General features: G+C 42.5%; 1 protein-coding gene across 3 annotated transcripts; it reads left to right on the forward strand.

The window, feature by feature from the left end:
• Positions 1 to 518: 518 nt before the first annotated feature.
• LOC131237716 (probable phospholipid-transporting ATPase 8) lies at positions 519 to 14,558 on the forward strand. Of its 3 annotated transcripts, XM_058235647.1 has the most exons (12): positions 519 to 670; positions 890 to 1,399; positions 2,337 to 3,697; positions 3,805 to 3,915; positions 4,272 to 4,548; positions 7,291 to 7,379; positions 7,496 to 7,604; positions 7,901 to 8,110; positions 8,229 to 8,354; positions 12,040 to 12,138; positions 12,655 to 12,846; positions 13,958 to 14,558. In XM_058235647.1, exons 2-12 carry the CDS (start codon positions 1,007 to 1,009, stop codon positions 14,540 to 14,542), a joined length of 3,552 nt encoding a protein of 1,183 aa, XP_058091630.1. In that variant the 5' UTR covers positions 519 to 670; positions 890 to 1,006; the 3' UTR covers positions 14,543 to 14,558. The 3 variants fall into 3 exon arrangements, with proteins under 3 accessions (XP_058091630.1, XP_058091632.1, XP_058091631.1); XM_058235649.1 differs by lacking the exon at positions 12,655 to 12,846 and having other exon boundaries at positions 520 to 1,399; XM_058235648.1 differs by lacking the exon at positions 12,040 to 12,138 and having other exon boundaries at positions 520 to 1,399.
• The last annotated feature ends 1,243 nt before the right edge of the window (positions 14,559 to 15,801 follow it).

The following is a 15,801-nucleotide window of genomic DNA, read 5'->3' on the forward strand; positions in this document are numbered from 1 at the left end:
ACATCATAGTGGGGCCCACAGAACTTGGTGACGTCACCTCAGTAGCCGACTCGCTGCTCAACCTGTCAGTATCTAATCCGCGTCCTTCCCAATGCATTTCCAGCGCGTACATATAGCCCATATCATCTCTCGCCTGTTGTGATTCAGTGAGCGGCTCCTCGTCTAAGGGGGGAGTGTCAAATATCTAATCCGTGCCATTGATCTTGTGGGCTACACCGTAGCAAAAATCAGGCTCGTTTATTCATCAGTCTTCAAGGACCCACACAGCCCGTTTGAATTTTTAGTTTTTTGACTTTTTTCAACAGCCCGATTTTTTTAAACCGCCTATATTCCTATTCAGGGGACCGAAATTGATTTTGTCCATGGACGTTCTATCCTATGAATGGTCCGGATCTCTGACACTTGTGACGTACACACGGATACCTGGCATGTATTCCGTCCGTCACGTGAGGTACTGCTTACTGAATCACGACTCTTCTCGGAGCTCCCATACGATAAAAAAACAAGCGACCCAAAACCCCCTTGCCTATAAATTGCCGCGAAAGCGATGGAAGCAAAGCTCTTTCTTTCGGACGTATCTACGAATATCACTCGGTCTTTTCTACTTTATCTCTCAGTCATTTCTACAAACAGCTTATCCTCTCTGTCTCTAACTTCACATCCAAGCAAGGTATACTCCATACCTCCATTAATTGCTATTTTTATCTGTCCTTTTTCTTCCCTTCTATTCTCTCAGCAAACCTCTCACCGGTCCAAAACCCCATTCCAGTTCAATCCCATCCAAGAATTCTCAAATCCTCTCCAAATCAATCTAATCGCTCCACAAAATTCTCCAATTCTCACACAATTCAACGACACCAAGAAAATGCATTTTTTGAATTTTTTTCAGAAATTACTAAATTTGGAAAGATCAGTTCTCCATAAAAGAAGTGAAGAATTGCAATCGCAATGTCCGTTTGAAGCTGCTCCAATTTAATATACGTAATCCGTGAGGCATCGCCCTAAAATGGCGGGAGGACGGCGGAGACGTATTCATTTCAGCAAGATCTACAACTTCTCTTGTATCCGTTCTTCGTTCAGGGACGATCATTCCCAGATCGGGCAGAAGGGCTATTCGCGGATAGTGCATTGCAATGATCCTGACAACCCGGAGGCGGCGGCTCTAAACTACTGTGGGAACTATGTGTCCACGACGAAGTATACTTTGGTGAATTTCATCCCCAAGTCTTTGTTCGAGCAGTTCCGGCGCGTCGCAAATGTGTACTTTCTCGTGGTGGCATTTGTTTCATTCAGTCCGTTGGCACCATACCGGGCTGTCAGTGTTCTTTTGCCGCTGTTGGTGGTGATTGGGGCCACGATGGCCAAGGAGGCTGTCGAAGACTGGCGGCGGAAGAAGCAGGTATCTGGTTAAAATAGATTTTATTTATTTATGTTGGAATTGAGTAGAATTTGGAAATTGAGTAGATTTCCCTGCTAGTTCAGGCCAAGCTTCGTATGTTTCCTCTTGCTAGCTTCATATTGGGTTTAAATAGTCCACAGTGCTTGAAATTTGAGTTACCTCGAACAAGGTAATAGGATCCATGTCCCAGATCGATCCGTGTAATTTCATACATGGGGCTTGATCTAATTTGTAGATTGTTTTCTTGGATATATATATATTTTTTAAATTTTTTTAAATTTTTTAGAACCTCCATTTTATGTAATTCTCCTGTTCATATAAAGAGAGACAGAAATAAGTAGCTCTCTTTTCCAGTCTTGGGTAGCTGCCATTATTCCATTTTCACCTTGTCCTATTGCTTGGTTTAACCACAACCTGTCGCAAATCAACATCTCTGTTCCTGTGTGCATTGCTTCGTGTGATTGTATTCTCTGTGCATGCAGTCTCATGTTTTGTTCTTGCTCCTCTTCACCTGTACTAAGACTTGTCAAAGAGATGTAGCTTGTTTGATCACTTGTTTAAGTTAAATTATGCCTGTGTAAACCAGAGGAATTATATGATCCTTGACTTCGAATATGCATTGTATTCTTAGATCTTGTATCTGCACAGGTGGGACCATGGGGTCCGTTCATCTAGACAGTTGATCTGATGGACTCTACCATGGATAAATCATGCCTCAATATCTTCTTGGTTAAAGGCTTAGTGTCTTCCCCATCCATGGTGAATCCGTTAGATCCAACAGTTTGGGCCAGCGAACCACAAGCCCATTTTACAGACTCAAGATCCGCGGATATAACACACATCCTTGGTCAAGGATTTTATATTGTAATTCCCGCATCAACCAAGCACATGTGGGTTTGGAATTAAGTTAATAAATCAAGCTCTGAAATTCTTTCAGGATATTGAAGTCAATAATCGGAAAACTAAAGTTTATGGCAAGGATCACACTTTCCATGAAACCACATGGAAGGAACTTAGGGTTGGCGATCTTGTCAGGGTGGATAAGGATGAGTTCTTCCCTGCTGATCTGCTTCTGCTTTCGTCGAGTAATGATGATGGAATTTGTTATGTCGAGACAATGAACCTTGATGGTGAGACTAATCTAAAAGTTAAGCAAAGTCTAGAGGTGACATTGGCATTGCGGGATGAAAAATCCTTCCAGCATTTTAAGGCATCGATCAAGTGTGAGGACCCAAATGAGAGCCTGTATTCTTTTGTTGGAAGCCTTTATTATGATGGCAATCAGTATCCCCTTTCACCCCATCAGATCCTTCTGAGAGATTCAAAGCTTAGAAACACTCAGTATATATACGGCGTGGTGATTTTCACCGGGCATGACACAAAGGTGATGCGGAATGCGACAGACCCTCCTTCCAAGAGGAGCACGATCGAGAGGAGAATGGATAAGATTATCTATTTACTATTCAGTATCCTGGTTTTGATATCTTCTGTGGGATCTGTTTTGTTTGGAATCAAAACAAAGGAGGATATTAGTGATGGAAAGTTTAAAAGGTGGTATCTCAGGCCAGATGATTCAACCATCTTTTTTGACCCCAGAAGAGCAGCTTGGGCCGGATTTTTTCATTTTCTGACAGGACTTATGTTGTATGGATATTTGATACCAATATCCTTGTATGTATCCATAGAAATTGTGAAGGTTTTACAGAGTATATTTATTAATCAAGACCTGGATATGTACGATGAAGAAATGGACAGGCCAGCACGTGCCCGAACATCAAATTTGAATGAAGAACTGGGTCAGGTTGATACCATTCTATCTGATAAAACTGGGACGCTGACATGCAACTCAATGGAGTTCTTGAAATGCTCCATTGCAGGCATTAGTTATGGCCGTGGCATGACGGAGGTAGAGAGAGCAATGGCTAGAAGGTTTAAGCATGATGGACCCGAGTTTCAGGACTTGTCGTCTGATTTTGCAGGGGACAGTGGTGATGTTTTGGATTCAAGACCACGAATCAAGGGTTTCAACTTCAGAGATGAACGCATTATGAATGGGCAATGGGTGAAGGAACCCAAATCAGATGCCATACAGAAGTTCTTTCGCGTGTTAGCTATCTGCCATACAGCCATTCCTGAAGTGGATGAAGAATCTGGCGAAATTTCTTATGAAGCTGAGTCACCAGATGAAGCAGCTTTTGTGATAGCTGCAAGGGAGGTTGGGTTTGAATTCTATGAGAGAACCCAGACAAGCATCTCATTGCATGAATTGGATCCCAAGGCATGCAGAAAGGTTGACAGGTGAGCTTTTTCCCATCAGAATTCAATCTCTGGCTTCATTACGTTTTCAGCCTTATTTGGTAATGCTTATTTCATGTTCTTTATTGACCTGGATTTCTAAATTTCAGGTCATATAAGCTTCTTCAGGTTTTAGAGTTCAGTAGTTCTCGTAAGCGAATGTCTGTGATTGTGAGGAATGAAGAGGGTCAGCTGTTGCTCCTCTGCAAAGGTGCAGACAGGTCAGATACCTTGCGCATGCACTCTTTTCACAATGAGGAAAAGAGCCCTGCTTCACATCACGACATGCAAGTGCCTTTATGTGCCTAACCTGCAAAGTCGGCCTATGGTTTGGTGATCTGGACCATTGATTTGATGGATCCTGTCATGAATGAGGAATAAGAGTCCCCATACATGCTGGATCCCATCAGATCAATGGCCCAGATCACCGAACCATGGACCATCGTATGGAGTGGGTGCCCGAAGACACTATAAATGTCCTGATGCTTCAGGACCCTGTACTTTCTTACTACAATAAGCGATTACCTTTTGCAAATATGGTCAATGATTCCAAGTTTTATATTTGTCATGCATTCAGTGTGATGTTTGAAAGGCTTGCTGAGGATGGACGAATGTTTGAGTCTAGGACAAAAGAACACGTCAATGAATATGCTGAGGCTGGTCTGAGAACCTTGGTTATTGCATACCGTGAGCTTGGTGAAGAAGAATACAATATATGGCAGGAAGAGTTTGTAAATGCCAAGAATTCTGTCAGTGCAGACCGAGATGCAATGATGAATGCAGCTGCTGATAAGATTGAGAGGGATTTGATTCTTCTTGGCGCTACAGCTGTTGAAGACAAACTGCAGAAGGGGGTAATTAACAATCTATCATCTAGTATTTGTTATTTTGTTTTCATCTGCTGACCTATTAATGGATCCTGCTCTCTGATTTGGATACGATGTTACTTTATCTATCCATTATATTGTTCCATGAAATGAACTACGCCTATTTCATCAGTGGATATAAACTATGGGCTTTGTTAAGCCCATGCAACTTGTGGGCCACATGTGCCCGACTCGTGGGAAAACCTCAATCACCATGCATCAGGTGGACCTAAAAATGGGAGGGCCCGGTCCAGAAATCAGGCTTATGCACTCATCAGATATGGACAGTTTAATCGGTGATACACATTCAACTTACACGTGGCCTGGCTGATGAATGGCCCGACATGACCTTTGAACCAGGTCAGCTACTCAGCTGCTGCATGGTTTGGACATTCCACGTGTGTGTGCGGCTTAACAAAGCTTGAGAAGCATCCGCGAGTATTTATTTTCATATGCCAACCATCCAGTGAAACCTGAACTGAATTACGGCAGGTACATCTTCAAATGGGATGAAGTTTATCAGCTGTAGCCCTATCACCAATCAGATATTTCATTTTGTGTCATAAAACTTGCTCACATGCATAGACAGCCTGAACACTTTTTTATTTTTTTTGGGATGAAAGAAGTTGATTTTATTTGTCTGAAAATGCTAACAGGATAGCTTGCTCAGACTGAGAGAACATGCAACACATTACAACATAGCAGTATGGATGACGAGTGGTTGTAAGTCTGCAAACAAATGAAATCAACTCCCCAGCTATCCTCCAAGTACTCTTTACAACACCATTTGTGGACATGTGCCAGCCTGCCTCTTGGAACCTCATCTGCTTGGGATGCTTTATCGCAAAACAGCATGTTATGACTTATGACTAGCAGCGCAAGTCTACATAAGATTTTTCTTTTCGGGTCCCAACCGCCCCCATTCCATGCCTGAACTAGGGTAAATAATCTCAGGCATCACCAAAGCCAACCCAGATTAAAAAAAAAAAAAAAAAACTCCCATATGGACCTCATGAAATTACAGTGCATGAACAAATGATTTCCTGATTTTGTATTCAGAAGACAAAATATGTACATATATGATATGACTATGACAAGCTATGGTGAATAATCTCAGGTAAGATCATCGTCTGTTGCTCAGATGGTTAATGGTGAGCCCCTTGTCCCTTTCCAAAAGTCAAACAATGCAAATTACTTTTTTGGGACCTTGATATGACCGTCACAGGCTATCAAGCCACCTTCATGGTATGATTTCCTAGCACAAGCAACGGAGCATAGAATGATCTTACTTGAAACTTCACACGACTTCCCAGTTTTTACTTCCATCTTTCCAACTGCTCCGTGAGGTCCATGAATTCTGTAGTCTCAACTCACTTAGACTGGAAAGTCAGCCACCAGACTACTTGATCACCAGAGATGCATAACACTAAGAAACAAATTCTTCTTTCTCTAATGCCACCCAGAATAATCAGCATATCCCTGATTAAGAGGGCTGGGTATCCCCACACTATGCGTCTTCCCATAACTGTGTCCTTGATTCGTCCCCAATGCAGATGTCTATCTCTTTTTTAAATTGTTGTTCCTGCCTGAATACTGGCTTCCATAATCTCATGGCTTGTATTATAACGACTCCTGAGCGCCAAAAAAGAAAAAGAAAAAAAAGAAAACCACCACCACCACCACAGACCCCATGCATGAAATAACTTGTTACCACAAGCTACTGTCCTCTACCGCCTACCTCCGTGGCCACTTCCCCAACATATCAGTATTCATTATCTTTAGTAACTTTAGCCTTGCACTCCTTGATCTTTCTGCTTTTACACACCTCTTCTCACCTTAGAAGATGAGAGTTATGCTTCCTGTCTATTCCCTTACATAGGAAATTCATTTGGATTTTCTGTTAGGTGTTGACCACAGAAATCGGGCATTGGTGGACAAGTAACAGACAGGCATATTATCTCAGGCCAATTTAGTTAAGGTGATGCGCCCACCAAGAGACAAATACCTGTGCTTCCATGCTGAAAGCTCCTTCCAGCCCCTTCCACCACCGTGTCCCACTGGTGCTTAGAAGACTATGGTAGATCAGCGGAGGGAGGGAGTAGCTTTCTTCTTCTTTTTGAAAGATAACAGGAATATTGAGAGAGGGAGGGAGGGAGATCAGAACTTTTGTCTTGACTGCAGACAAGTGCGAGATATGATGATCAGAACTTTTTGTCATGTTATCAATCTTAGCTCGACTGCATCACAAAACAGAGTTGTATCATCTGCAGGCAAGTGCGAGATATGACACATGGGTTTTTCATGTTTAAACCATTTAATAACAGCTCCTTACGTGTTCCAGCATTTCACCCAGAGTTTCCATAATCACAACAAAAAGGATTGTGGATAAAGGACCCCCCTGTCAAAGTCGCCAAGTAGAGCCATGTCAAGAATTTGCCTCCCATGGATGATGAAGGCCCCTTGTGTATTAGAAATCACTTAAAATCAGCGTGCACACTTATCAATGATTCTAGACAAATTTTCATGCACTGACAAGAAGGCATTCCTTAACGCATGTATGTATATTCTAGAATGCAAATAACACATGTATGTATATTCGAGAATGCAAATATCCACATCGTGCAGAGATGCATGCTCATACGGCATGAAGGCCTGTGTCATCTCCATATTTGCACGGACATGTTACTGTGTGCTTATTTTGAACTGACATCCGTTCTGTCTGGTGTATAGGTTCCTGAGTGCATCGACAAACTCGCTCAAGCAGGAATCAAGATATGGGTTTTGACGGGTGATAAGATGGAAACTGCAATCAATATTGGGTCTGATTACTAAGCCTTTTATCTATGCTTATCAGCATGCAGTGTCATAAGTCTGAGGTCTGAGTCTTCTTCTTTTGGGTGACTATAGCATGTTGTAACTCAAGGAGATCCTACAGGTTCGCATGTAGCTTGCTAAGACAAGGAATGAAACAGATCGTGATCACGCTGGATGCACCAGATATCAATGCCTTGGAGAAACAAGGGGACAAGGAAGCCGTTGCAAAGGTATGCAAAAGAATCCGGGATGTATTCATTTAAAAAAGGAATTGGGATGTTCCCAAGAAAGCAATCGATTGTAGTTCTTCAACAGTGTTTTTCAAAGTTTAGAATGCATTCTGTTTTTGCATTTTGGGGCAGATGGGAACCCCTGTCTGGATAGTTTCAGGTCTAACTTGATATTACAGATTTTATTTTGTGGCAGAGATCATGACTTTATTCAGTAGGCTTGGAAAAATAGTGCCTGTCACAAACACATCATTGCGCTTATCTGAATTTTTCATGAACATTCTGATCTTTGTCAGGCTTCACGGGAAAGCATTACAAAGCAAATACGTGAAGCAAAATCTCAAGTTAGTTCAGCAAAAGAAAGTTCTGTTGCTTCTGCTCTTATCATTGATGGCAAGTCTCTGGATTTTGCTCTTGTGGGAAAAACGGAGAACTTGTTTCTGGAGCTTGCTATTGATTGTGCATCTGTTATTTGCTGCCGCTCTTCACCGAAACAGAAGGCGTTGGTGGGTGCTTCCTTCTGATCCTCATTGTTCTTTTGAAAATTAGTTTGTAAGAATAGCAAGACAATGTCTGTTGTTGCTGACATTAAAATAATCTGATAGAAATGTAGAAGATATGCAGGTTACAAGATTGGTGAAAAAGGGAACAGGGAAAACGACACTAGCAATTGGGGATGGAGCAAATGATGTTGGCATGCTTCTAGAAGCCGACGTTGGAGTTGGCATTAGCGGTGTTGAGGGGATGCAGGTTCTGATAATTTATCTTTTCACTAGATACAAGGACTCATTTGTTGATTTAGCTCACTAGATTTACTTCTTTATGTTATCCATCACATGGTCATGCAGTGCCTTGTGATTCTATCATCCAGTTTCATGAATGACTGACTTTGCCCTGGTTGCTAGGGGCTCAGATTTCTGGTGTATCCCAATTAATTTGTTGAATCTGCTGATATGCTATTGAAATCACATAATGAAAGAGTTCTGGAAAAATCTAATAAAATGATGAAGGGATATCCCAATAAATGATTAAAATCTGTGAACTTATTTAAAACAAAAACAATAGTTTTAAAAAATTTGGACCCTTGCTTGAATGATCATTCCAGCTTCTCAAAAAGTTGGTTACAGTTGTTTATTCTCTGTTGTTTTAAATGCAAACTCCAAAATCTCACAATGGCCCAACTTGGGTTGGACTTTTGTTTATAAAGCATAAAATATTTTGACATGATTAAGCTATGAGTTAATTACTGTTCAATGCCACACCCAATTGTTGCAGACCTGGGGTACCTGTCTCATGACAATTTAGGAGACTCCCCATCTGTTGCTTCCTGTACTCAATACCAATGCTCCTACATGTCTAATGTATATTTTAGGCACATAAACAAACCAAACGGCAAAAGTCTAGAATACAAGGGAAAGAGAAGGTGAAACTTTTCTTGAGTCTGTAATAGCAAAGGTTAGCCAAAGTCAAAACATATTAAACCACTTCTTGAAGTTACCTAAGGATACAGGTACGTCATGTTTATCCTGAATCAGTATTAATACCTATTAGAGAGAGGTGTACATTCATTTTGGCGCTCCCTCAGGATACCATGCCCTTTTGGATATACTATTTTAATAAAAAAGGTTAGGGAGTCATTTACTCCCTAACACAATATTTTCCTCAAATCTCCTCCTGTCTACAATATCAAGACAGCAATAAGAAATGTTGAGATTCTTTAGCAAAATGCCCAGGCTTGGTGGACGATTTGGGCTGCCATTCAATAACCTGAGGCAGCCATTGAGGCTCCAAATTTTGGAGACTGAAGAATTGTATTAATGGACATTTTTTTTTAGCTAATGCGATCTTTAAGTGTTTTTCTACTCATCTTCTCGGTGTTGTTTACTGCTTCTCCTTTATGTTTTTTCTTGTGAAAATGAGAGTCAGTTTCTTATCTGAGATTGATTTTTCTTCATGGCCACACCTGAATAACATCAAGGGGGTGTTTGACATCTCTACAAATAAGAGCTTATTGGCTTTTTTCTTAAAAAAAGCCTTTAGACTGTTTGGTAAAAGTCTAATCAGAGTGCTTATTTGTTTAGAAACTAGCAAATAAGCTCCGATTTTATAAGTTGGGGAGGGGTTACCTTTCGAAATGGAGCTTATTTGGCTCAAGTAGATAGACAATTTGGACTAATTTTTGGACAAGTTTGTCCTTAAACTTTCTAAGTAATTCCCATCTTACCTTCTTCTCTTCTCCTTACAATTTCTTCGAGGTAGGCCCACATGATGAACGACCCATATTGAAGGTGGGCTCCACATGATGAATATTCCACATCAAAGGTTGGCCCACATAATGCACGATCACATCAAAGGTGAGCCCCACATGATGGATGTCCTGCATCAAAGCGTGGCCTCACATGATGGATGATCCACATCAAGCAGGCCTTACTTGATGGATGGTCCACATCATAGGTAGGACCCACATGATGGATGGTGGACATTGAATGTGGGACCACATGATGGAAGGCTGGCATTAAAGGTGGGCCCACATGATGAATGACCCATATTGAAGGTTGAGCCCCACATGATGGGCAGTCCACAACAAAGGTGGGACCTACATGATGGATGGTGGACATCAAAGGTGGGTCCCACATGGACTACCCACATCAAGCAACCCCACATGATAGATGGTCCACAACAAAGGTGGGACCACATGATGTATGGTGGACATCAAAGGTGGGCCCCTCATGATGAACGACTCATATTGAACGTGGGGCCCCACATCAAGGTGAGCCCCTGTAATGAACAGTTCACATCAAAGGTGGCCCCCACATGATAGATGGCCCGCATCAAATTGTGGCCCAACATGACGGAACATACACATCAAGTGGGTCCCATTTGATGAGCAATCTACATCAAAGGTGGGATCCACATGATGGATGATGGACATTGAAGGTGGGCCCACATGATGGTCGGTTGACATCTAAGGTGGGCCCACATGATGAACGACCCATATTGAAGGTGGGGCCCCACACAATGAAAGGTCCACATCAAGGTGGGACCAACATGATGGATGATGGACATTGAAGGTGGGCCCACATGATGGTCGGTTGACATCAAAGGCGGGCCCACATGATGAACGACCTGTATTGAAGGTGGGGCCCCACACAATGAATGGTCCACATAATGGATGGAGTGAGCTTCACATGATGGATGGCCCACATCAAAGTGGCCTCTCATAATGGACGGTCCACATCAAGTGGGCCCCACCTAATGGATAGTCCACATCCAAGGTTTCGCATGAAGGATGATCCATATCTAAAGTGGGCGTCATGATGGATGATCCACATAGAAGGTGTGTCCCACATGATGAATGGTGGATATCAAAAGTGGGCCCCACATGATGGACAATCCATCTCGAAGGTATGACCCACGCTATGGACACATCAAATGTAGGCTCCATGTAATGGGTGGTGGGTAGTGGACATTGAGGGGCCCCACATAAAGGACAATTAGCATCGATGTGGGCCCCACATGATGGATGACCTCCATCAAGGTGGGCCCCTAATGGTGAATGGTCCACATCCGAGATGGGCCTCATATGATGGATAGCCCACTTTGAAGGTTTGGTTCACACAATGGACAATACACATCAAAGGTGGGCTCCATATGATGTTTGATTCACATCTAATGTACGACATAATGGATGGTCCAAATGTCTTAAAATATGAAGATTGTAATCATCCATTCTTTTGTCATTTGGGGCATGGTTCATCTTTGATAAGGTCCACCAAAACAACCTTTTGGATTGCTCTTATAATAGAGTTGTTGTTATCTTTAAAGATGATGTCAACTACCCCTAGAAAAAGCTCTTATTTGAAGGTTTTACCAAACATCCTTATGAAATAAGAGCTTTTTTCGGACTTGGAAAAGTGATTTTACCAAATGAGCTTATTTAAAACAAAAGCTAGAACAAAAAGAGCTTATTGGAGTAGTTCTTATTGAAAAAGCTCTTATTAAATTAGAGTAGAGATGCCAAACGAGCCATAGTAGTACATTTGGAAGTCCCCTAAATTGACATTTGGTTGAATATGTCAGTGGGCTGAGTTGTGAACTTACTGAGCATTTGGAGTGGCACTGAAAATGGAATCTGAATGGGCGGGCTATCAGTGTTCTGCTTTTCTGTCCTGAAACAGCAGTTCTGTAGTACAATGTACTACTTGAAACAAGCAATATATTAATTTGGTGGAAAAGCATGCTGCCTGCCCCATTCTGGAAGTACTTCCAAACATTGCCTGAGTGCGAACTTGAATGGGAAGCTATAACTTTTACATTTAGCACATGCAGACAATGTGCTATACATTATTGGAACCTCAAAAAAGTATCTCTGTCTTGATTGTGATTGATGGTTTGGATTCTAGCAATCATGATGCCTACTGGTTCTCCAATGCAGGCGGTTATGTCCAGCGATTTTGCAATAGCCCAATTCCGTTTTCTGGAGCGTTTGTTGCTTGTGCATGGCCATTGGTGTTACAGGCGGATAGCAATGATGGTATAGCTTCCCAACATTTCCTGTGTCCATGAACTTGTTCAGAACTTCCTTATCTTTCATCTCAAAATGACCATATTGTTTGTTTGACCAAGATAGCTCCTCCAAGTGAGGCATCTACTTGGTTAGTTTTTTTCCTGTACTTCTGCTATTAGGATGGTCAATCTAGAAACTATAAGGTTTTTGATTCTTTGAAGTGATAAATTTGTATTTGTATTTTTTTTTTTTCGAGTTTGGCTGAACGGTTTCATATTCCAATTTCTTTAAAGTAAAACCACAGTAAGAAACCAGGGCTTGCAATGGGCAGACTGGCTTCTGCGCCGATTCCAGGCCTGGTTGAGAAGCCAGCTGATTGTGCCTGGCCGGAGCCCTGCCCACCGTGAACCTTAGGTGCTAAGTTCATTTGGCTATTTTGCTGAAGGCACATCTGTTCACATTGATTTTGGTGCAGAAATTCGGCAAGTTGTCGACAGCAATCAAAATGCCTGAGTTAAAAGTTCTTTTACTTATCATTTGCAGATATGCTACTTTTTCTACAAGAACATGACGTTTGGCTTTACCCTAGTTTGCTTTGAGGCTTATGCTTCTTTCTCAGGGCAGCCTGCTTATAATGATTGGTACCTGTCCTTCTACAATGTCTTCTTCACTTCTCTTCCTGTGATTGCTCTGGGAATCTTTGATCAAGATGTGCCTGCACGTCTTTGCCTCCAGGTAGGCAGCTTCCTCTCTAAAGCCATCATCGTTTTTAAGTGCATGGGCACATTCTCTGGGAGAAAAGAAAACCTCAGTGTAGAACACTATATGCAAATATTGGTGTTGTCAGGACTGACTATGAATGTGTATGAATATTTCGATGTGATTCTCACATGCACGGTATCTTGGATTTTTAGTTTGTTTGAATGAGGTCCAGGGTTCAATGATTGAGGCCCTTAGTATGATGAGACCCAATGGGTAAGTACTACGCTTAAAAATCTCCTTGACAGGAAGATCCTAGCCACTAATTGTAGGTACTTTGTTTTCAGTTTGGTGTGAGCCATTGCTTTTTCTCTCTCCTTAACTGTCTAGTTGCAAGCCATCCACCATTCCATGGTGCAGAGGAACATACAAATGGCCTGGACCACTGACTGAACTGTAGGTCCCTGTCTACATGCTGGAAACCGTAGTATACTGTAATTGGTCGGTTTGTGTTTCTCAATATTTTTGGCTCGGATATTTCTTAAGGTCTCAAGTCCAACCCGTTGGACTAGAAGGTATGGTCTGCCCAGCAGATAACTTCTACCCTTTCTGAGGGGTTGGCCCCACCATGAGGATCGGCTAATGTAAAAATCGGCGCTATCCACTTATCGGTTGGGCCACACCATGAAAGAAATGTGTAGCCATGGATAAATAGCAAAATACAAGTGTGGCAAATGATGTGGAAGATTTTTTCACAAGGTGATCCTCACGATGGGGCCAACCTATTGGACAGGTGGATGCCGTACACACATGAAAGATTGGAAGTTACCTATTGGGTGGACTGTAACTTACACTGCAATGGGTTGGACTTTAGACCCTCTCTTCTTAGGTTGTGCAGTGGTATGAATCTGTTGGGGTTAGTCTCTGGCTCGCTAGTTGAGCTGGTTAGTGTGTGATACCTGGTTGTCCTACTTTGTAAACCTTGGGAGTACTTTTATTTTTTGGTGAAAAAGAAAAGGGTTTTATTGTAGTGTTTCCTCCATGAGATGAGTCAGAAATGACTATCTGGATTAGTGCCTGAGGTGTACGGTACAAAGAGCTTTCTGTCTTTATTAATTCTCATTTCGAAGTTGGTTTTCTTTTGCAGTTCCCATTGTTGCATCAAGAAGGTGTGCAGAACATCCTCTTCCGCTGGTATCGCATACTTGGGTGGATGTTCAATGGAGTATGCAGCTCCATCATCATCTTCTTCTTCGCTACCAGCTCTGTCCTTCACCAGGCCTTCCGGCAGGATGGTCGTGTTGCGGGTTATGAAGCGCTCGGCGTCACCATGTACACGTGTGTCGTCTGGACCGTAAACTGCCAGTTGGCCCTCTCCCTCAGTTACTTCACATGGATCCATCATTTCGTCATCTGGGGCAGTATCATCTTCTGGTACATCTTCTTAACCATTTATGGGACAGTCCCACCAACGATATCCACATCAGCGTACAAGGTTCTCGTTGAAGTCTGCAGTCCAAGCCCTCTCTACTGGCTGTCCACGCTCTTCATTGTGGTGTCTGCCCTCCTACCGTATTTTTCCTTCGTGGCTCTGCAGTCAAGGTTCTTCCCTACATACCACAGCAGGATCCAGGCCATGCATGCAAAAGGCTCAGTACCGCAGGCATTGGTTGGGTTCTCTGCACGTTTCGATGCCAGGATGAAAGAGAGAGTACATCGCAGACAGTCGTGAAATGCAGGTGGGTCTGATTGGTTGCAGCAATGGGCCGTGTGTTGTGGCTAGCTCAATGCAGCCTATTTGTGTGTTATATTGTAGGGAGATTAGCTAATTAGGGCAGAGGTGACAGTGGATTTTGTTGTTTGTTTGGAGTATGGGGTGTGAATGTCATGCACTGACGACTCGTCCGGGTCAACTTGCACTGGTTTGGGTCTGATCTGGTTCGACACCAGGAGTCAGTAGTGTAATGTAAATAGGCCTGACTCTTTATGTAATGTGTTTTTTGCTTCCTGCGCCTGGAAGATGAGAAAAATATTTCAAGGTATGTGCATATCTCATGTTTTGTCAAAATGGTCCCATTTTTGTGTAAATGACATGAGATATCTGTTAAGAACCTTATCAATAGGCCAAAAGCCCCAGGACTGATGGAAAGTGTCAAGGTAGGCTCTTTAAACCATTGGGATCATAACATTCCACCATGCTCTGCAGCTGACGTCCATGGCGGCCCACTCACTCTGGCCTCTATTCTAAGTAGCCTTTTCGAGGGCAGTGGCAGCTGCACTGTGGTTATTCAGGTAGCCCTTTTAACTTGGCGGCTGTACTCTGGTTGCTCAGGTAGTCTTTCCGCGACAACTTTCACTCTGGTTGACTCGAGCATGATATTGTGTTGGCTCTTATATCAATGGTTAATAACCTGACCAATATGTCATTGATACCAATTGTTAAGAACCAAACCAATATGCCAAAAGCCCCATGAATCATAAAAGAATATCGACGAGGATGGTTATTCTTATTTGGGTTCTGATAGCTGAAATCTCTTCCATTGATTAATCTTATGGATGTCGGTGACACAGGTATGGGTCTGGATTGCACCAGATCAGAGATCTGAGCCATTCATCCGGTACAGACCAAAAAAGAAGATGAAGAAGAAGAAGAAAAAAAAAATGGTCTGCTGATCACGGGTATCACACTCGTGTGATACAAAAAAAAAGGAGCAATTGGAGAAAAAAGATCACCAGTCCGGATTCAATATACATGCATGGCTCACCTGATGATTGTACTACCTAATTTTTTGGAACATGGTGCATTTCCAGTGCGCATACTGAGTGGTCCGCGTTGATTACACGTGCCATCCCGCGGTGGTAAGAAGCCCGGTGGGGTAGTTGTGAGGGCACCTGGCCTACATTCTATAAAAACACCATTATCCCTTTTCCAAAATGAGTCGAGAAACAGCAAAAAGCAACAGATTATCTCCTCGCCATCCAAGCTACTAG

This window comes from Magnolia sinica, chromosome 2 (assembly GCF_029962835.1).
Source record: "Magnolia sinica isolate HGM2019 chromosome 2, MsV1, whole genome shotgun sequence".
Lineage (NCBI taxonomy): Eukaryota > Viridiplantae > Streptophyta > Magnoliopsida > Magnoliales > Magnoliaceae > Magnolia > Magnolia sinica.

Excerpts from the sequence above, each read along its gene's own strand:
- LOC131237716 (XM_058235647.1), top strand. The coding sequence starts at position 1,007 with ATGGCGGGAGGACGGCGGAGACGTATTCATTTCAGCAAGATCTACAAC. Across the intron at positions 3,916-4,271 it reads CTCTGCAAAGGTGCAGACAG|TGTGATGTTTGAAAGGCTTG; the intron begins GTCAGATACCTT and ends TCATGCATTCAG. Across the intron at positions 4,549-7,290 it reads AAGACAAACTGCAGAAGGGG|GTTCCTGAGTGCATCGACAA; the intron begins GTAATTAACAAT and ends TCTGGTGTATAG.